The sequence below is a fragment of the Oncorhynchus keta genome, chromosome 21 (assembly GCF_023373465.1).
Source record: "Oncorhynchus keta strain PuntledgeMale-10-30-2019 chromosome 21, Oket_V2, whole genome shotgun sequence".
Lineage (NCBI taxonomy): Eukaryota > Metazoa > Chordata > Actinopteri > Salmoniformes > Salmonidae > Oncorhynchus > Oncorhynchus keta.
In genome coordinates, this window is record NC_068441.1 from 8,029,256 (window position 1) to 8,050,525 (window position 21,270).

Here is a 21,270-nt window from a genome sequence, read left to right on the forward strand (position 1 = left end):
TTCCCTGTTTATCACACAAACAACTGAACTATGTAAACTTACTGAATACAACTCTGTCCATCATCAAGAAAGAGAAAGCCTATCATAACTTTACAGAAAACTATGACAGTAAAATAATAATATAAATGTCTCTTAACTTTGATATTACTCTGTAGATTTTGAATGAAGCACCTAGAGATAAAAATGAATATATTGATTCAATTGAGTGTTGCATTCCAATGCAGTCAATATCATTTCTGCATAGTCTTGGGTCATCATTCTTATTGCATTTGAATCAGCCACTTAATCTATGTGGAGTTTCATAAATCAGTAATTTAATAATGTAATGTTGTTGGAGGATTGTCTTTGTCAAGAAAAGAATGAAGCAACAGACAAAAATATTTCATTTGATGATTTGTGTATTTATTCAGACTGACTCAATGAGTCACATCATTGAATACCTTAATTTAAGGTAAATATTTCAAGAGAAATAAAGTGATTAAACATCACAACAATAGCTTGAACAAATCTCCAAGATATGATACTCTATCAGAGTATAGGATACAAAGTTACTTTCTTTATGAAAGACAACAGAATTGTTTAAAATAAACAAGGGTTTTTCAATTAGACATTTCTTTCTCCCATTTGCAATAAACACATTATTCAAATAACATGATCGATAATTTCACAAATGAAGTTCCAACTTTAAACAAATCAAATATTGTTAATCACAGAGTGATGATAGCAGGTATAATACCCAGTTTGGGTAAATAATCCTCACGGAGGAACATTGATGCTGTAGCTCAAGCTGATCAATATCAAATATATAACTGATACATGCTTCACAGAAGATGCTCAATACAATGTCAATATGACTATATCATTACACAAATGTAGAGGTAAAAAATTACTCTAATTTTTAGACCATAAAAACAGATTATTCAAATACAATCACACACAGATTGATGATATAGCATCCATTTTGGGTTAGAAGTTCTCATAGAGAACCATTAGTTATTGTTGATCATGAATATAAACACATGATCAATATAATCTACATGTTTCACAAAACATAAAGGTTATGATGCTTTCAATTAACACTACAAAAATGTAGTTTTCAAAGATCAGATTCTTTTCTAGGAAAAAGTTTTTAACTTCAGTACAACTGAAATGAAAAGTCTCAATCACAACAAGACTTTAAAAACTCCTGCATAAGCAGAAAACAAAGAAGATATTTTATTATACTCATTACTGTCCATGAAATTAATCTTAGACCAACATGGTCCATCCATTGTGGTTGTCTTTGTGGAGCTCCAATCTGTAGGTCTCTACCAGGGCCTCCAGGGGACGATGTTGACTGGACTCTTCCCTTTGCTGATGCTGTGCTGGGCTGGGAGCTTAGCTGAGGACCGTCAATTCCCTCCTGTTCTTATCAGAGGATGGCTGCAGGCTCTGGAAGTGGCTCAGCAGTCTTCTCTGGGACTGTGACTTCAGCTCATCATTAGACAGGAAGTGAACATTCACTTGGACACACCTGGAGTAACCCCGATTGACAGGTGCTGAGCAGGAGGAGGAACTCACCAGCTCGTTCTGTTGCTGTCGTCTCAGGAAGCAAACTGTCATCTCCAGGATGTCGGCTTTGTCCAGCTTGGAGTCGGACTGCTGGTTGAGGATCTCTGGAACCAGGAGAGACTTGAGCTGCTCAATGCTGTTGTTGATATGATCTCTGTGTAACTTCTCCACCACTGGCTTTCTTAGCTGCAAGAAGAGACAAGTAGAGGCATTAATAACCTTATTCTGGTGTATGACATTATTGAAGCAGATTAACAATCAATCAAATGTAATTCATTTCCTTGAATTTGAATCTTAAGTTTACCTTGTTTGTCAGAGTCAGGTGCTCCTTAGAGTAGATCATAGTTGAAGTGATTGTAGGTACCATGGCTGGATCTCTGTGCTGTAGAGGTCTATGTAGAGAGAATCTGATCTCTACTGGCTTCATCTCTCCTATATATTGTCCCAAATCTGCATGTGAATGTGTGGGTCTTGGGCTTGTTGGAGTTTCTCACAGTCTGTAGCCAATGGGAGAGCTTGGGAGGACAGTGAGGAGTGTGGAGCTGCCACATGCTCAGTGTTCTTATTGCTGGAGGACAATGGTCACGTCTCAGGGGAACAGGTGGAGGGGTGGGGATGATGGAGAGTGACTGACAGAGCGCTGTGTGAATCTGGGAAAGTGGTGACCCCTAGACCTGCTGCCTGATGTTGGCATCAATGACACTAACAGAGCACACACTTATCAAGATGCTGCTGCCCATGTCCATTTGATTGTTGTTGTTGAATACCATTGTTTTTGTTACAGTGCAGGTTCAGTCACATTTAAACACCTGAAGATGGGTTTAACCTCTGATTGATCTGTTCCAGTTTCATTTCAAGGTATGGGTGCTCATCAAACATTTGGATCACAGTTCACAGGCTATCCTTTGTCAAGTTCCTCTTACAAATGTGTGTTAAATAACAGACCCCCCCCATCATTGCACTCAAACTATTTAAGATAAATGATAAGACCATTTAAGTGGCTTCTAATTGATAATGATTGAACTGATCGATTATTGGTTTTCTCCACAGTGGGTTGGTGGCCCCTTCATTGGGGAGAAATTGCTCGTGGTAATGACTGGAGCTGGAATATATGGAATGGTAACAAATCCATCAACACGTGGTTTCCTGGTGTTTGTGATGCCATTCCGTTCTCCCCTCAGCAGCATCGTGGTTTTCTCATTAGAGAGACCAAGTCTTGTAGCAGCACACATTCACTATTTCTTTATTTTGAGAGTGAAGGCAATTAACCCTCACTTTGGGAGTCCAGAGGTAGCAGATGTGTCCTCTGTCTTGAGGCCACTGGTCAGTGTGAGTAGAGAGCTGATCTGAGTTTCCCACACTGAGTCCTGTGTGCTGTGATCAATGCATTTCAAAAGCTGCTCAGTGGACCATTAGTGACGGCTATTGACTCTGTGTTGAACTATAGTCAGAGGCTGACATCACAAACCTTCTGGATTCTGGAGGGAAACACCCTAACACTGGCTTTAATGTTAAAATTGTGCTGCAAAACATATACTGTATATGTGTACACTTAGAATGTTTGTTTTTTTCAGAAGCCGGAAAAGGGGAAGCAGATCGGGGATCATTCTGAGAATCTGGAGGCGAGCGAGTAAACTCCCAATGCCTTCCGATCTGCTTGCTAACGTGCAATCGTTAGAAAATGAAATTGATTACCTAATATTAAGATTATCCTAACAACGGGACATTAAAAACTACAACATCCAATGTTTCACCAAGATGTGGCTGAACGAAGAAACTGACAATATAAAGCTGGCGGGATTTTCCATGCACCGGCAGAACAGAGACGCAACCTTTGGTAAGACGAGGGGTTGGGGTGTGTGTCTTTTTGTCAATAACAACTGGTTTAAGAAGTCTCGAAGGTATTGCTCTCCTGAGGTAGAGTACCTTATGATAAGCTGTCGACATCTACCAAGAGAGTTCTCATCTGTATTATTCGTAGCCGTCTATTTACCACCACAAAGCGAATCTGGAACGCGCTCAACCAACCGCGCTCAACCAACTCTATAAGGCCATAAGAAAATAAGAAAATGCTCATCCAGAAGCGACGCTCCGAGTGGCCGGGGACTTTAATGCAGGCAAACTTAAATCAGTTTTACCACATTTTTACTAGCATGTCACATGTGCAACCAGGGGGGGGGATCCTAGACCTCCTTTACTCCACACACAGAGATGCATACAAAGTTCTCCCCCGCCCTCCATTTGGCAAATCTGATCATAATTCTATCCTCCTGATTCCTGCTTACAAGCAAAAACTAAAGCAGGAAGTACCAGTGACTCGCTCAATACGGAAGTGGTCAGATGACGCGGATGCTACACTACAGGACTGTTTTGCTAGCACAGACTGGAAAATGTTCTGGGATTCATCCAATGGCATTGAGGAATACACCACCTCAGTCATCGGCTTCAACAATAAGTGCATCGATGATGTCGTCCGGGTCTAGTGACTGTACGTACATATCCCAAACAGAAGCCATGATTACAGGCAACATCCACATCGAGCTAAAGGCTAGAGCTGCCGCTTTCAAGCTGGAGACCTATTCGGACGCTTACAAGAAATCCCGCTATGTCCTCAGACGAACCATCGAACAAGCAGAACGTCAATACAGGATTAAGATTGAATCCTACTACACTGGCTCTGATGCTGGTCGGATGTGGCAGGGCTTGAAAACTATTACGGATTATAAAGTGAAACCCAGACGCGAGCTGCCCAGTGACGCGAGCCTACCAGATGAACTAAATGCCTTTTATGCTCGATTCGTGGCAAGCAACTCTGAAGCATGCACGAGAGCACCAGCTGTTCTGGATGACTGTGTGATATCGCTCTCGGTAGCCGATGTGAACAAAACCTTTAAACAGGTCAACATTCACAAAGCCGCTGGGCCAGACGGATTACCAGGATGTGTACTCAAAGCATGCGCAGACCAATTGTCAAGTGTCTTCACTGACATTTTCAACCTCTCCCTACCCGAGACCTACAATACCTATATGTAATACCTACATACCTACATGTTTCAAGCAGACCACCATAGTCCCTGTGCCCAAGAAAGCAAAGGTAACCTACCTAAATGATTACCGCCCTGTGGCACTCACGTCGGTAGCCATGAAGTGCTTTGAAAGGCTGGTCATGGCTCACATCAACAGCATCCTCCCAGACACCCTAGACCCACTCCAATTCGCATACCGCCCCAACAGATCCACAGATGACGCAATCTCAATCGCACTCCACATTGCCCTTTCCCACCTGGACAAAAGGAACACCTATGTGAGAATGCAGTTCATTGACTACAGCTCAGCGTTCAACACCATAGTGTCCACGAAGCTCATCACTAAGCTAAGGACTCTGGGACTAAACACCTCCCTCTGCAACTGGATCCTGGACCTTCTGACGGGCCGCCCACAGGTGGTTAGAGTAGGCAACAACACGTATGCCACACTGATCCTTAACACTGGGGCCACTCAGGGGTGTGTACTTAGTCCCCTCCTGTATTCCCTGTTTACCAAAACACAACTCCAACACCGTCATTAAGTTTGCTGACGACACAACAGTGGTAGGCCTGATCACCGACAACGATGAGACAGCCTATAGGGAGGAGGTCAGAGAACTGGTAGTGTGGTGCCAGGACATCAACCTCTCCCTCAATGTGAGCAAGACTAAGGAGCTGATTGTGGACTACAGGAAAAGGTGGGCCGAACAGGCCCCCATTAATATTGACAGGGCTGTAGTGGAACGGGTCTAGAGTTTCAAGTTCCTTGGTGTCCACATCACCAACAAACTATCATGGTCCAAACATGCCAAGACAGTCGTGAAGAGGGCACGACAAAACCTTTTCCCCCTCAGGAGACTGAAAAGAATTGGCATGGATCCCCAGATCCTCAAAAGTTTCTACAGCTGCACCGTCGAGAGCTGCCTGGTATGGCAACTGCTCGGCATCTGACCATAAGGCGCTACAGAGGGTAGTGCAAACGGCCCAGTACATCACTGGTGCCAAGCTTCCTGCCATCCAGGACGGGAAGCGGTACCGGAGCGCTAAGTCAGGACCAAAAGGCTCCTCAACAGCTTCTACCCCCAAGCCGTTAGACAGCTGAACATTTCATGTAAATCGCCACCGGACAATTTACATTGCCCCCCTATGTTACCTATGCATAGTCACTTCGCCCCAACCTACATGTACAGGTTAACTCAACTAGCCTGTACCCTTTTCATGGTAAAGTCTACACTTGTTGTATTCGGCGCATGTGGCAAATAAAGTTTGATTTGATTGCTGGTGGGACTGATGATGATGAGAATCAACTGTGACTCTGCTCTCCAGAGCTTTCTCACACTCTGCCCATTGAGAGAACTTCCACTAAACAATATAAGTCTGCCTTGATAAATGCTAATTCATCTCTACACAAACAGTTCCCATCAAGACCTTGGGGGTAAAAATAGAATTCCTTAAATATTTATCTTAAGAAACAGACTCACTGTTACAGTGAATCAAGTCAATCTGTAAGTGTGTTTCTGTATACATACAAATGGCATGTTTAAACCATGCCCCACATACAAACAGAATAAAAATGGGATTAATTGCAATAATCCTGGAGAAAATTTAAGTACTGCTCGATTGGGCTCCAAAAAAGCTAATCAAAATATGATGTCTTGAACCGTTTGGGAAAATGTATATATTTGATCAGATTTCTTCCTGCAAGACACACAATGCAGGACATTTATGGGATCATTCGAGACAGATTAATTGATTTCCCCATAGAAACCTAGTCCCCCACTCTGACCTCTGACAGTCCAGGGTCGAGGTCCCAGTCTATTGTGCTGAAGGGGCCCTGTAAGTGAATTCTCCTCGGTCTCCCACATTCTCTCCATTCACTGATTTGAAAAGAGGAACAATAGAAGTGTGTCTTATAACACATCAAATTATGCAGCATGCAGCCCTAAACGTTTAGAGTGCTAAAATGTCAGCAGCCGTTTCGGCCTAACACCTTGAATTCCTGATATGTCATGTACATATTCAAAATCATGGAATGCAAATGCAATACATTCTGATATATTTAAAATACATTTATGTAAAACAGGTGTTTCAGTAAAAACAACACAGCCATGTCTCTGGGAACTCACATGACCAATTATCTCTTTCACTCCTCATTACATTTAAGTGATATCATAGGTCAAATAAACAGCCTAAATAATTAGTCAGCTATTTCTGACTACATCAAACCAAATCATGTGAATGAATAAAGTATGGCTAGAAATGAATTTTATTTTACTCTGTAGGTTTTCAGAGAAGCACGAAGAGGAATATGATATACCTGTATAGTGTCATTTTTTCTTGGCTCAAAGTAGGCTCTTTCTGATTTAGCCCCTTATACTGTAGTCTATCTAGTAGCTACAGTTCAAGTCGGAAGTTTACATATATCTTTGCCAAATACATTCAAACTCAGATTATCACAGTTCCTGACATTTAATCTGAGTAAAAATTATTCTATGGGATTGAGGTCAGGGCCTTGTGATGGCCACTCCAATACCTTGACTTTGTTGTCCTTAAGCCATTTTGCCACAACTTTGGAAGTATGCTTGGGGTCATTGTTCATTTGGAAGACCCTTTTGCAACCAAGCTTTAACTTCCTGACTGATGTCTTCAGATGTTGCTTCAATATATCCATGTAATTTTCCTTCTGCACGATGCCATTTATTTTGTGAAAAGCACCAGTCCCTCCCACAGCAAAGCACCCCCACAACATGATACTGCTACCCCCGTGCTTCACGGTTGGGATACTGTTCTTCGGCTTGCAAGACTCCCCTTTTTTCCTCCAAACATAATGATGGTCATTATGACCAAACAGTTCGATTTTTGTATAATCAGACCAGAGGACATTTCTCCAAAAAGTACAATCTTTGTCCCCATGTGCAGTTGTAAACCGTATTCTGTCTTTTTTATGGTGGTTTTGGAGCAGTGGCTTCTTCCTTGCTGACCTGCCTTTCAGGTTAAGTCGATATAGGACTCGTTTTACTGTGGATTTAGACACTTTTGTACCTGTTTCCTCCAGCATCTTCACAAGGTCCTTTGATGTTGTTCTTGGGATTGATTTGCACTTTTCGCACCAACGTACTTTCATCTCTAGGAGACAGAACGCGTCTCCTTCCTGAGTGGTATGACGGCTGCAAGGTCCCATGTCGTTTATACTTGCATACTATTGTTTATACAGATAAACGTGGAACCTTCAGGCGTTTGGAAATTGCTCCCAAGGATGAACCAGACTTGTGGAGGTCTACAATTGTTTTTCTGAGGTCTTGGCTGATTTCTTTAGATTTTCCCATGATGTCAAGCAAAGAGGCACTGAGTTTGAAGGTAGGCCTTGAAATACATCCACAGGTATGCCTCCAAATGATTCAAACGATGCCAATGAGCCTATAATAAGCTTCTAAAGCCATGACATCATTTTCTGGAATTTTCCAAGCTGTTTAAAGGCACAGTCAACTTAGTGTATGTAAACTTCTGACCCACTGGTGTTGTGATACAGTGAATTATAAATGAAATAATCTGTATGTAAACAATTGCTGGAAAAATGACTTGTGTCATGCACAAAGTAGATGCCCTAATCGACTTGCCAAAACTATAGTTTGTTAGCAAGAAATGTGTGGAGTGGTTGAAAAACAAGTTTAATGACTCCAACCTAAATGTATGTAAACTTCCCACTTCAACTGTATATGTGGAATATCATGTCAGTAACGTAACTCTATTGGAAGCTTATTTCAGTGGAGAAAAGAGTGAAGTAAAAGACGAGAATGTTTCACTTGAAGATTTGTGTATTTATTCAGACTGACTGAACGAACCAAAACAATGAATACCTTAATTTAAGGTAAATATTTCAAGAGAAATAAATTGGTTAAACATCACACTTGAACAAATATCAAATACATGATACTCAATCAGAGTATTGCATACAAAGTTACTGTCTTTATAACAGACAACAGAATTGTTTAAAATAAACAAGGGGTTTTCAATTAGACATTTCTTTCTCCCATTTGCAATAAAATTAATATTCAAATAACATGATAGATAATTTCACAAATAAAGGTTGATGTTACAACAAATCTAATATTGTTAATCACATAGTGATAATAACAGGTATAATACCCAGTTTGGGTAAATAATCCTCACGGAGGAACATTGATGCTGTAGCTCAAGTTGATCAATATCAAATATATAACTGATACATGCTTCACAGAAGATGCTCAATACAAAGTCAATATGACTATATCACTACACAAATGTAGGGGCAATACGTTATTGTCTTATATATTTTGACCTTTAAACAGATCGGTAATAGATAATCACAAACAGACTGATTATATCAAATCTATTGTGGGATAAAAGAAGCAAACTGTCATCTCCAGGATGTTGGCTTTATCCAGCTTGGAGTCGGACTGCTGGTTGAGGATCTCTGGAACCAGGAGAGACTTGAGCTGCTCAATGCTGTTGTTGATACGATCTCTGTGTAACTTCTGCACCACTGGCTTTCTTAGCTGCAAGAAGAGACAAGTAGAGGAATTAATAACCTTATTCTGGTCTATGACATTATTGAAGCAGATTAACAATCAATCAATACAATTTAATAAATGTTGTTTAATTTGAATCTTCAAATTACCTTGTTTGTCAGAGTCAGGTGCTCCTTAGGGTAGATCATAGTTGAAGTGATTGTAGGTACCACGGCTGGATCTCTGTCCTGTAGATATCTGTGTAGAGAGAATCTGATCTCTACTGGCTTCATCTCTCCTATATATTGTCCCAAATCTGCATATGAATGTGTGGGTCTTGGGCTTGTTGGAGTTTCTCACAGTCTGTAGCCAATGGGAGAGCTTGGGAGGACAGTAAGGAGTGTGGAGCTGCCACATGCTCAGTGTTCTTATTGCTGGGGGACAATGGTCACGTCTCAGGGGAACAGGTGGAGGGGTGGGGGTGATGTAGAGTGACTGACAGAGCGCTGTGTGAATCTGGGAAAGTGGTGACCCCTAGATCTGCTGCCTGATGTTGGGATCAATGACACTGACAGAGCACACGCTCATCATTACAATTTACACGTGAGACTGACACAGATTCTCTAATTTAACGTACAGTGTTGTTAATCTCCACCTATAAGGACATTGTTGAATGTAATATTCTGTATCCAAGCTTCATAACTGACTTAGAAACATTTTATTCTCTCCATGGATATGACTTCTGAAGTTAATTAACGACTCTACAATATGGTTTTACTTCACACATAACGGTAGTTACATTTAACAATATTATGATGTGTGACAATGTTTCACAATTTTAATTCCTGGTTATTTTATGCATGTTTGTATTTTCAGTCAGTCAGAATGTTTGGGAATATATAAGATTTTAGTCAACATTAACAGGTGAGTGGATAGATACCAGGATAATGTATACCTTGGATTTCAGTATTTTAGGGGTCATCAGTATCAATAGCAAGGGTTCTCTTAACTCAGTATTAGTAGTTATAAGGTCAAGCATTCTGGAGTTCAAACGTAGCAGATGTGTCCTCTGTCTTGAGGCCACTGGTCAGTGTGAGTAGAGAGCTGATCTGAGTTTCCCACACTGAGTCCTGTGTGCTGTGATCAATGCATTACAAAAGCTGCTCCGTGGACCATTAGTGACGGCTATTGACTCTGTGTTGTACTAAAGACAGAGGCTGACGTCACAGACCTTCTGGATTCTGGAGGGAAAGATCAGCACTGGCAAGATTATACTAACAGGATATACCTTTATAAAGAAATATTCATCCTTTAATGGTATAAAACACATGATTTTGAGAACTCTGCTGAAAATGATTGTCTGTGAATTGTTTCATTATAAATCGACAAAGGGTTAACTTTTGTATGACTAATTTGAATTGAAAGCTGTTCATTGTTTATCATCCAAATCACTAAACTACATACATTTACTGAATAAAACCAAGTCTATAATCATGATAGAAAAAGCCTATCATAACTTGGGTAAATAAATCAGAATTTGCTTTATTTAATAATTATTGCATTTCCCTCCTAAGAAAGAGTAAGAAATAACCCAAAATACCCCTTCCCACCCATTCTATCCCCTGAACAATAGAAGTGTGCCAATTCACCATAGAGAATCACAGGTGCTGGTGGGACTGATGAGGACACTAAACTGTGAATCTGCTCTCCAGAGCTTTCCCACACTTTTCCCATTGAGAGAGCTCCCACCAAACAATATAACTGTGCCTTGTTAAATGCTAATTCATCTCTACACACACAGTTCCTATCAATCCCTTCGGGGGTGAAGCTCAATACACAAATATGTATCCTAAGCAACAGATAAAGATTCACTGTTACAGAGAATCAATTCTCTGTTTATACAAAGAAATATAATGTTTTCAACCATGCCCCACATAGAAACAGAATAAAAACATAATTAACTGCATTCATTTTGAAGAAGGGGTAAGTACTGCCAAAACGCACTTTCAAAATGCAAAAAATTGATGTCTTTAACTGGTTTTTAAAACATATGTTTTAGCAGATTTCTAAATTCAAGACCCAAATAGTAAACATTACATGTAGGATTATCAGAAATATATCCATTGATTTCCCATAGAGACACAGTCCCCCACTCTAACCCCTGACAGTCCAGGGTTGAGGTCCCAGTCTATTGTCCTGAAGGGGCCCTGTGAGTGAATTCTCATCGGTTTCCCACATTCTCTCCATTCACTGCTTTCAATGGAGGAACAATAGAAGTGTGTCTTATTACACATCACATTAGCTATTGAGTTAGAGGGGCACAGCTGCTCTAAACATTTAAAGCATTAAGATGACAGTACTAGTTTTTGCCCAACACCTGGAATCACTGATATATTATGACTAAACTAAAATAATTGATCACTTTCTGAAACATTGAAAATACATTTATTTAAAACAGGTGCATAAATAAAAAACACATGAGTCATGTCTCCTAAGGAAGTCAGAATGATGATCACTTACATCTCTATGGTTCATTACACCTTTACTACAACAAGATATGATATGACTGTTATGTTTTATATAAAAACAATGACTGTAAAATAATAATGTATGACTAAAAATGTCTCTTAACTTTGATATTACTCTGTACATTTTGAATGAAGCACCTAGAGATAAAAATTAATATATTGATTCAATTGAGTGTTGCATTCCAATTGCAGTCAATATCATTCTGCATAGTCTTGGGTCATCATTTTTACTTTTTTTCAATTAGCCACTTATTCTATGTGGAGTTTCATAAATCAATAATTTAATAATGTAATGTTGTTGGAGGATTGTCATTGTCAAGAAAAGAATGAAGCAACAGACAAAAATATTTCATTTGATGATTTGTGTATTTATTCAGACTGACTCACTGAGTCACATCATTGAATACCTTAATTTAAGGTAAATATTTCAAGAGAAATAAAGTGATTAAACATCACAACAAGAGCTTGAACAAATCTCCAAGATATGATACTCTATCAGAGTACAGGATACAAAGTTACTTTCTTTATGAAAGACAAAATAATTGTTCAAAATAATCGTGTTTTTCAAGTAGACATTTAAAAGAAATCACATTTGCAATAAAATTATTATTCAAATAACATGATCGATAATTTCACAAATGAAGTTCGATCTTTAAACAAATCAAATATTGTTAATCACAGAGTGATGATAGCAGGTATAATACCCAGTTTGGGTAAATAATCCTCACGGAGGAACATTGATGCTGTAGCTCAAGCTGATCAATATCAAATATATAACTGATACATGCTTCACAGAAGATGCTCAATACAATGTCAATATGACTATATCATTACACAAATGTAGAGGTAAAAAATTACTCTAATTTTTAGACCATAAAAACAGATTATTCAAATACAATCACACACAGATTGATGATATAGCATCCATTTTGGGTTAGAAGTTCTCATAGAGAACCATTAGTTATTGTTGATCATGAATATAAACACATGATCAATATAATCTACATGTTTCACAAAACATAAAGGTTATGATGCTTTCAATTAACACTACAAAAATGTAGTTTTCAAATATCAGATTGTTTTCTAGGAAAACGTTTTTAACTTCAGTACAACTGAAATGAAAAGTCTCAATCACAACAAGACTTTAAAAAACTCCTGCATAAGCAGAAAACAAAGAAGATATTTTATTACACTCATTACTGTCCATAAAATTAATCTTAGACCAACATGATCCATCCATTGTGTTTGTCTGAGTGGAGCTCCAGTCTGTGGGTCTCTACCAGGGCCTCCAGGGGGCGATGTTGACTGGACTCTTGTCTTTGCTGATGCTGTGCTGGGCAGGGGAGCTCAGCTGAGGACGGTCAATCTTCCTCTTGTTCTTATCAGATGATGGCTGCAGGCTCTGGAAGTGGTTTAGCAGTCTTCTCTGGGACTGTGACTTCTGCTCACATTTAGAAAGGAAGTGAACAATCTCTTGGACACACCTGGAGTAACCCTGATTGACAGGTGCTGAGCAGGAGGAGGAGCTCACTGGCTGGTTCTGTTGCTGTTGTCTCAGGAAGCAAACTGTCATCTCTAGGATGTCGGCTTTGTCCAGCTTGTAGTCGGCCTGCTGGTTGAGGATCTCTGGAATCAGGAGAGACTTGAGTTGCTCAATGCTGTTGTTGATACGATCTCTGCGTAACTTCTCCACCACTGGCTTTCTTAGCTGCAAGAAGAGATGAGTCATCAAAACCTAGTTGTGCAATATGGCATTACTGAAGCAAATAAACAATTAATCAATACAATTGAATAAATGTCACTGAATTTGAATCAATTTACCTTTTTTGTCAGAGTCAGGTGCTCCTCAGAGTAGATCATCGTTGAAGTGATTGTAGGTACCATCTCTGTGCTGTAGAGGTCTGTGTAGAGAGAATCTGATCTCTACTGGCTTCATCTCTCCTATATATTGTCCCAAATCTGCATATGAATGTGTGGGTCTTGGGCTTGTTGGAGTTTCTCACAGTCTGTAGCCAATGGGAGAGCATGGGAGAACAGTGAGGAGTGTGGAGCTGCCACATGCTCAGTGTTCTTATTGCTGGGGGACAATGGTCACGTCTCAGGGGAACAGGTGGAGGGGTGGGGGTGATGGAGAGTGACTGACAGAGCGCTGTGTGAATCTGGGAAAGTGGTGACCCCTAGATCTGCTGCCTGATGTTGGGATCAATGACACTGACAGAGCACACGCTCATCAACACACTTGTGGGACTGACACAGATTCTCTACATGAGAATGGTATAACACTTCATCCCTTCTGATGGTTGTATTGCAAAATAAAGTGTCAAATTTGACAGTAAAATATTTTAACATAGATGTTTAATATAGATTTCTAGCTATAATCAACTGAGACTTTAAGAACATTGTCACCTTTGAAACCTAATATTGTATAGTTATAAGTTAACTGTCATTTAGCCTTGTTCTGTATATATACATGTAACTGCCAAAATAAAGGAAACACCAACACAAAACTGTTTTAACTGTATGTTGGGCCACCACCAGCCAGAACAGCTTCAATGCACCTTGACATAGATTCTACTAAGTGTCTGGAACTCTATTGGAGCGACGCGACACAATTCTTCCACAATAAATTCCATCATTTGGTGTTTTGTTGATGGTGGTGGAAACGCTGTCTCAATCGCCGCTCCAGAATCTCCCGTAAGTGTTCAATTGGGTTGAGATCTGGTGACTGAGACGCCCATGGCATTTGGTTTACATCGTTTTGATGCTCATCCAACCATTCAGTGACCACTCGTGCCCTGTGGATGGGGGCATTGTCGTCCTATTTGGCCATAGTCATGGTAGCCAAAACAATGGCCTGCCCATCATTTCTATACATGACCCTAAGCATGATGGGATGTTAATTGCCTAATTCATTCAGTTAACACACCTGTGTGGAAGCACCTGCTTTCAATATACTTTGCATCACTCATTTACTCAAGTGTTTCCATTATCTTGGCAGTTACCTGTATGTTGCATTGCGATTCTGCTCTTGTGTCTGTGTATTTGAAGATTTGGCAGACTACTGCCAGAGTTCAAACGTAGCAGATGTGTCCTCTGTCTTGAGGCCACTGGTCAGTGTGAGTAGAGAGCTGATCTGAGTTTCCCACACTGAGTCCTGTGTGCTGTGATCAATGCATTACAAAAGCTGCTCAGTGGACCATTAGTGACGGCTATTGGCTCTGTGTTGTACTAAAGACAGAGGCTGACATCACGGGCCATCTGGATTCTGGAGGGAAACTACCACTGGCTCCTTCCGTACTGTTGCATATATTGATTTCATTTCATTCAGAAATTAAAATGTTTCAGACTACATTACTGAATATCTTTTTTCATATTTTTTATGGACAATTTTATTGTTATTTGTTGTTATATTGATGTAAAGAATGAAGCTGCCAAAGACGTTAAACTGTGACTCCGCTCTCCAGAGCTTTCCCACACTTTGTCCATTGATGGAAATATCTTTAAACAATAGAAGTGTGCCTTGTTAAATGCTAATTCTTCTCTTCATACAACCAATTCCCCAAAGGTGCCTGGTGAGAAACTTGGTAGTTAAATATGACTCCATTTCAGTATGACTCAACTGCAAGTGTGCTCGGCACAAGAGTGAAACAACAGCCATGCGACAGCCATGATCAATTATCACCTAATTACTGATGCTTTTTTAAATCAGGAAACCAATTAGTGCAATGTTGTGATTTATCAGAAGTTGAGCATGTTACTGACTTGACCTTTGCCCCGACAACATCTGTTTAATCTGATACACATCTTAAAAGAATAGTTGTATTGCAGTAAGTCAGGATATAATAGTTCTAGCCCTGTAACGTCATTGGTGCTTGAACACATTCCGCTAACAATACAGCAAAGGTTTTCTGTGGTTTTCTGAGCTGTTCAAGGTGTACAACGTTCTAAGTACAGCATTGTGTGTTTATTCCTGCACTATCTTAGTAAGTTATTCACTTATGTTATGTCAGTTTTTTTTTAACACACCGGGCCTGGACTGTACACGTATTCACTTCCTGGTTTCTTACTTTCCATTTGATGCTTTCTTGTGCTATAAAATGTACCAAATGTTGGTTTGTTGACTGTCCAAGTTCACAAGCTACTGTAGAGGTATGAATGGCCCTTTAGTATAATATACTTTCCCGTTTTTCTGTCACTTCATGTCAGGAGCATAAAACGGAGAGAAGAAATCATCCCTACATGAGATATAACATACTGTATGTACCTAATGCCGTCATCCCTCTGGGGTTTGCCAATGGAGAGATGTGTTTTGAAGACAACATGAAAAGACACGTGAAATATATGCTGAAAATATTTATTTAGTCTTTGAATTAAACACGTTAGGTACATTTAAAAACACTTTAGGCACATTTGTGTATTAGGCACATTTATATGTGTGTGAAGCCATTCATTAGTAGTTGAAAACAAAATAAACAGTACATTTTAAAATAACAATCATAACATTTCCTCTTAGTGTAAAGGCTAGCACGGTTCAAATTCGACATAGACTCACATACCCTAAGAAAGTGGGATGAACCAATGGTCACATTGTCCATACTTCTACATTGTAACAAGAGTGCCCAGCACTCGCTAACTCAATCTCTGAGGACAAGTGTTTACAATCAGAGTAACCCGCTCTGCTTTCTTCCAGGTAGCAGAGATCACCAAACACATCCAAGGTTGACTTTCTCATAGAAAGGATAGAGCAGTACGACTGCTAATAACAATGCATGCAAATGCATTTCTAAATCATTTCGACAGAATTGAAATATACACAAACTAACCTTCACAAAATCACTGTAATTTTAGACAAAACCTATTTTGGACTTATTATTCATTTAACTATGTCTCTCTGTCAGTTGCGATCCAGTGTCGGCCAATCAGTTGCAGTCTATAGCAGCGCCTCAAGCGAATACATTAAGCCAACGCCACAGTAAATGTCAGCAGGGTCCTTGACCTCTGAACTGGAACCTCCACGTCCATGCATCTCTCCCCTCATTGTTCAAAGCAGAGTGGTACAATGTCCTCCTCTGGAGTGGGGAAGAGACGCAGTATGTCCCTGGAATATTTGGAATAGCCCGTGGGTGACAGCAAGGCCTTCTTCGGAGTGAAAAAGGACACCGTTTTCTCCAGAATAGGAGAAATGGGAGATGTAGGGATCCCGTTCTGGAGGTGTTCTCCAATGACTATCTTCAGTTTCTCCACACCGCTGCTGCACTTCCTCTCCAGCAGAGAGAGTTTACACCTGAAAAACAACACAAGTCAATCATGAACACCTCTTCTCGCTCACAGAGTTTTGTATTCGTTTATTACTCTTTACGACCTGAAGCATTTCAATGTAATTCGTCATGAGTTTACCTAATGTGCTGATCTTTCACGTTCGTGCTGTTCTGAAGTGCAATGTCCAAGTAGGCGGGCATTTTCAGATGTTTGGCCTTGAGTTTGCAGCTCGTCAATAAAGTGGAGATGTTGTTCTTGGTAGGTCTTGATGGTGGTCTAGAGTTTGTGTTCTGGTAGCTCCTCTATTCTGCTCTGTTGCAGCTGGTCTTGGGTCAGTTGAAGCTTAGAGAGTCTTCATTAGGGAGCTCTGCATCTCCATGTCGTATTTATGTGCCTCCTTCTGCGCTATCTCACGCTCTGCAGCCAATCAGAGTGCTCCGATGGTGGGACAATGGTCAGTGGGAATAATAGCTGATTCCTCACAGGACAGGTGGGATGTTTTTTTTTATTATGCCATATGCCAAAGAGGTCGGCCACATTAGTCCCTGGGAACGTGTCTATGCCCATGAGTACACAGACAAATCATGTTCCCATGTCAAGTTGTGATACAAATCAACAAAATGCAAATATGACACGTATGCTCGGATCACAAGTCTTTCTGCTCCTAGCCAACTATCATTGCAGTAGATTACAATAATATATGTGTGTACTATATGGCATTTTTACAGTAAGTTGGTCATGTCAAGAATCTAATAGATAACCTAGGCAATCTTATTTGTTGATATTAATTGGGAAATCTTTGGTCGCTGACGGTTGAGATACATAATCAACTTTCCTGGTATCCATAATATGGGGTCAATTTGTAAACTTAATCTTCAGAGTACATAGTACACACACACACATAATTTTAAGATTTTCTTTGGCAAAGATCTTGTCAAAATATTACGCAATTCCTTAAAGTATTTCCAAATGGAGTTATATGGGATCCAGATAATTTGGCTGTAGGCAATGGTGGAAAAAGTACCCAAATTGTCATACTTGAGTAAAAGTAAAGATACCTTAATAGAAAATGACTCAAGTAAAAGTGAAAGTCATCCAGTAAAATACTACTTGCGTAAAAGTCTAAAAATATTGGATTTGAAGTATATTTAAGTATCAAAAGTAAATGTAATTCAAAATATATACTTACGTATCAAAAGTAAAAGTAAAAGAATAAATCATTTTTAAAATGTACATATAGTCAGGGGCACACTCCAAAACTCAGACATAATTTACAAAGGAAGCATTTGTGTTTAGTGAGTCTGCCAGATCAGAGGCAGTAGGGATGACCAGGGATGTTCTCCTGATTGATAAGTGCGTGAAATGGACAATTTTCCTGTCCTGTTAAGCATTCAAAATGTAACGAGTAGTTTTGGTGTCAGGGAAAATGTATAGAGTAAAAAGTACATTCTTTTCTTTAGGAATGTAAGTGAAGTAAAAGTAAAAGTTGTCAAAAATATAAATAGTATATAAGTACAGATAACACCCCAAAACTACTTAAGTAGTACTTGAAAGTATTTTTACTTAAGTATTTACAGCACTGTAGGTACTAGATTGCCTTATAAACCAATCCCCTCCCTTGCTTGCTGTGCAAGGGCACAGCCAGTGGGGCTTTGTGAGAGCAGACACACTTCTATTGTGTGTCAGGACTCAGCAGACGGCATGCAGAAGTGTGGGAAGCCGTGTGTCCCTTTGGCTCCCAGCTCCAGGAAAAGGAGGGCGTGTGACTGGGGCAAGCTCAGCGTTGTGCAGGGAGCCAGCTGTGCTGTGGAGCTCAGAGGAGGGAAGTTTGCTGCCTGGGGCTTCCATGAAACCTGAGCCTGTAGATAGACAGAAGATCATCATCGCCTCAGAGTTGCTGCACTTAGATGGAGTCACATTAGCTTGGAGTTAATCTGCTAGAGACAGATCGGTGTGAAATGACTCCAATCTGATTGATACTATTTCTCAAAAACTGTCATCAAAAACTTTAAGAAAAATGAAATACAATTTCAATAGCCAACAAGCATTTTATATAATGTGCTGTATTCCAAAAACATTTCAGAGACTTGTCAGTCTCATACGTGTAAGTTGTAATAATGAGGAGTGTGCTCTGTCAGTGTCATTGATCCCAACAACAGGCTGCAGATCTAGGGGTCACCACTTTCCCAGATTCACACAGCGCTCTGTCAGTCACTCTCCATCACCCCCACCCCTCCACCTGTTCCCCTGAGACGTGACCATTGTCCCCCAGCAATAAGAACACTGAGCATGTGGCAGCTCCACACTCCTTACTGTCCTCCCAAGCTCTCCCATTGGCTACAGACTGTGAGAAACTCCAACAAGCCCAAGACCCACACATTCATATGCAGATTTGGGACAATATATAGGAGAGATGAAGCCAGTAGAGATCAGATTCTCTCTACACAGACCTCTACAGCACAGAGATCCAGCCATGGTACCTACAATCACTTCAACGATGATCTACCCTAAGGAGCACCTGACTCTGACAAACAAGGTAAACTTAAGATTCAAATTCAATGAAATTAATTACATTTGATTGATTGTTAATCTGCTTCAATAATGTCATACACCAGAATAAGGTTATTAATGCCTCTCCTTATCTCTTCTTGCAGCTAAGAAAGCCAGTGGTGGAGAAGTTACGCAGAGATCGTATCAACAACAGCATTGAGCAGCTCAAGTCTCTCCTGGTTCCAGAGATCCTCAACCAGCAGTCCGACTCCAAGCTGGACAAAGTCGACATCCTGGAGATGACAGTTTGCTTCCTGAGACGACAGCAACAGAACCAGCCAGTGAGCTCCTCCTCCTGCTCAGCACCTGTCAATCAGGGTTACTCCAGGTGTGTCCATGAGATTGTTCACTTCCTGTCTAAAGATGAGCAGAAGTCACAGTCCCAGAGAAGACTGCTGCAACACTTCCAGAGCCTGCAGCCATCCTCTGATAAGAACAGGAGGGAGATTGACGGTCCTCAGCTAAGCTCCCCAGCCCAGCACAGCATCAGCAAAGAGAAGAGTCCAGTAAACATCGCCCCCTGGAGGCCCTGGTAGAGACCTACAGACTGGAGCTCCACTCAGACAAACACAACGGATGGACCATGTTGGTCTAAGATTAATTTAATGGACAGTAATGAGTATAATAAAATATATTCTTCATCTTCTGCTTATGCAGGACTTTTTTTAAAGTCTTGCTGTGAGACGTTTAATTAAAGTTGTACTGAACAAGTTAACATTCTCTGAGAAAATAATCAAATTGATAATTTAAATAACGTTAATGTTTTGTGAAACATGTTGATTATATTAATCTTGTTTTTATATTCATGATCAAAAATAACTTTAATGCTCCTCCATGAGAACTTTTAACCCACAATGGATATTATATAATCAGTCTGTTTGTGATTATCTATGACTGATCTGTTTAAAGGTCAAAATGTATAAGACATTGCCACTACATTTGTGTAGTGATATAGTCATATTGACTTTGTATTGAGCATCTTCTGTGAAGCATGTATCAGTTATATATTTGATATTGATCAACTTGAGCTACAGCATCAATGTTCCTCCGTGAGGATTATTTACCCAAACTGGGTATTATACCTGCTATCATCACTCTGTGATTAACAATATTTGATTTGTTTAAAGATCGAACTTCATTTGTGAAATGATCAATCATGTTATTTGAATAATAATTTTATTGCAAATGTGATTTTAAAAAAATGTCTAATTGAAAAACATGATTATTTTGAACAATTATTTTGTCTTTCATAAAGAAAGTAACTTTGTATCCTATACTCTGATAGAGTATCATATCTTGGAGATTTGTTCAAGTTCTTGTTGTGATGTTTAATCACTGTATTTCTCTTGAAATATTTACCTTAAATTAAGGTATTCAATGATGTGACTCAGTGAGTCAGTCTGAATAAATACACAAATCATCAAATGAAATATTTTTGTCTGTTGCTTCATTCTTTTCTTGACCAATACAATCCTCCAACATCATTAAATGGTTAAATTACTGATTTATGAAACTCCACATAGAATAAGTGGCTGATTCAAATGCAATAAGAATGATGACCCAAGACTATGCAGAAATTATATTGACTGCATTGGAATGCAACACTCAATTGAATCAATATATTCATTTTTATCTCTAGGTGCTTCGTTGAAAATGTACAGAGTAATATCAAAGTTAAGAGACATTTCTCGTCAAACATGATTATTTTTACAGTAATTGTTTTTATATAAAATATAACAGTCATATCATATCTTGTTGTAGTAAAGGTGTAATGAACCATAGAGATGTAAGTGATCATCATTCTGACTTCCTTAGGAGACATGACTCATGTGTTTTTTATTGATGCACCTGTTTTAAATAAATGTATTT

At 39.6% G+C, this 21,270-nt stretch overlaps 4 protein-coding genes across 4 annotated transcripts; 1 reads left to right on the forward strand and 3 right to left on the reverse strand.

Moving 5' to 3' along the window:
* Positions 1-516: 516 nt before the first annotated feature.
* Positions 517-1,978, reverse strand: LOC118399742 (transcription factor HES-5-like). The gene is made up of 2 exons (XM_035795996.2): positions 1,856-1,978; positions 517-1,737 (listed from the first exon to the last, which is right to left on the reverse strand). The coding sequence occupies exons 1-2, from the start codon at positions 1,976-1,978 to the stop codon at positions 1,378-1,380; spliced, it is 483 nt and encodes a 160-aa protein (XP_035651889.2). The 3' UTR covers positions 517-1,377.
* Positions 1,979-11,948: 9,970 nt separating this feature from the next.
* LOC127910543 (transcription factor HES-5-like) lies at positions 11,949-13,490 on the reverse strand. The gene is made up of 2 exons (XM_052474593.1): positions 13,414-13,490; positions 11,949-13,300 (listed from the first exon to the last, which is right to left on the reverse strand). The coding sequence occupies exons 1-2, from the start codon at positions 13,474-13,476 to the stop codon at positions 12,869-12,871; spliced, it is 495 nt and encodes a 164-aa protein (XP_052330553.1). The 5' UTR covers positions 13,477-13,490; the 3' UTR covers positions 11,949-12,868.
* A 2,448-nt stretch (positions 13,491-15,938) lies between these two features.
* LOC118399744 (uncharacterized) lies at positions 15,939-17,640 on the reverse strand. The gene is made up of 2 exons (XM_035795997.2): positions 16,990-17,640; positions 15,939-16,876 (listed from the first exon to the last, which is right to left on the reverse strand). Exons 1-2 carry the CDS (start codon positions 17,049-17,051, stop codon positions 16,627-16,629), a joined length of 312 nt encoding a protein of 103 aa, XP_035651890.1. The 5' UTR covers positions 17,052-17,640; the 3' UTR covers positions 15,939-16,626.
* A 1,494-nt stretch (positions 17,641-19,134) lies between these two features.
* LOC118399840 (transcription factor HES-5-like) lies at positions 19,135-20,805 on the forward strand. Its single transcript, XM_052474594.1, has 2 exons — positions 19,135-19,387; positions 19,506-20,805. The coding sequence occupies exons 1-2, from the start codon at positions 19,265-19,267 to the stop codon at positions 19,935-19,937; spliced, it is 555 nt and encodes a 184-aa protein (XP_052330554.1). The 5' UTR covers positions 19,135-19,264; the 3' UTR covers positions 19,938-20,805.
* The last annotated feature ends 465 nt before the right edge of the window (positions 20,806-21,270 follow it).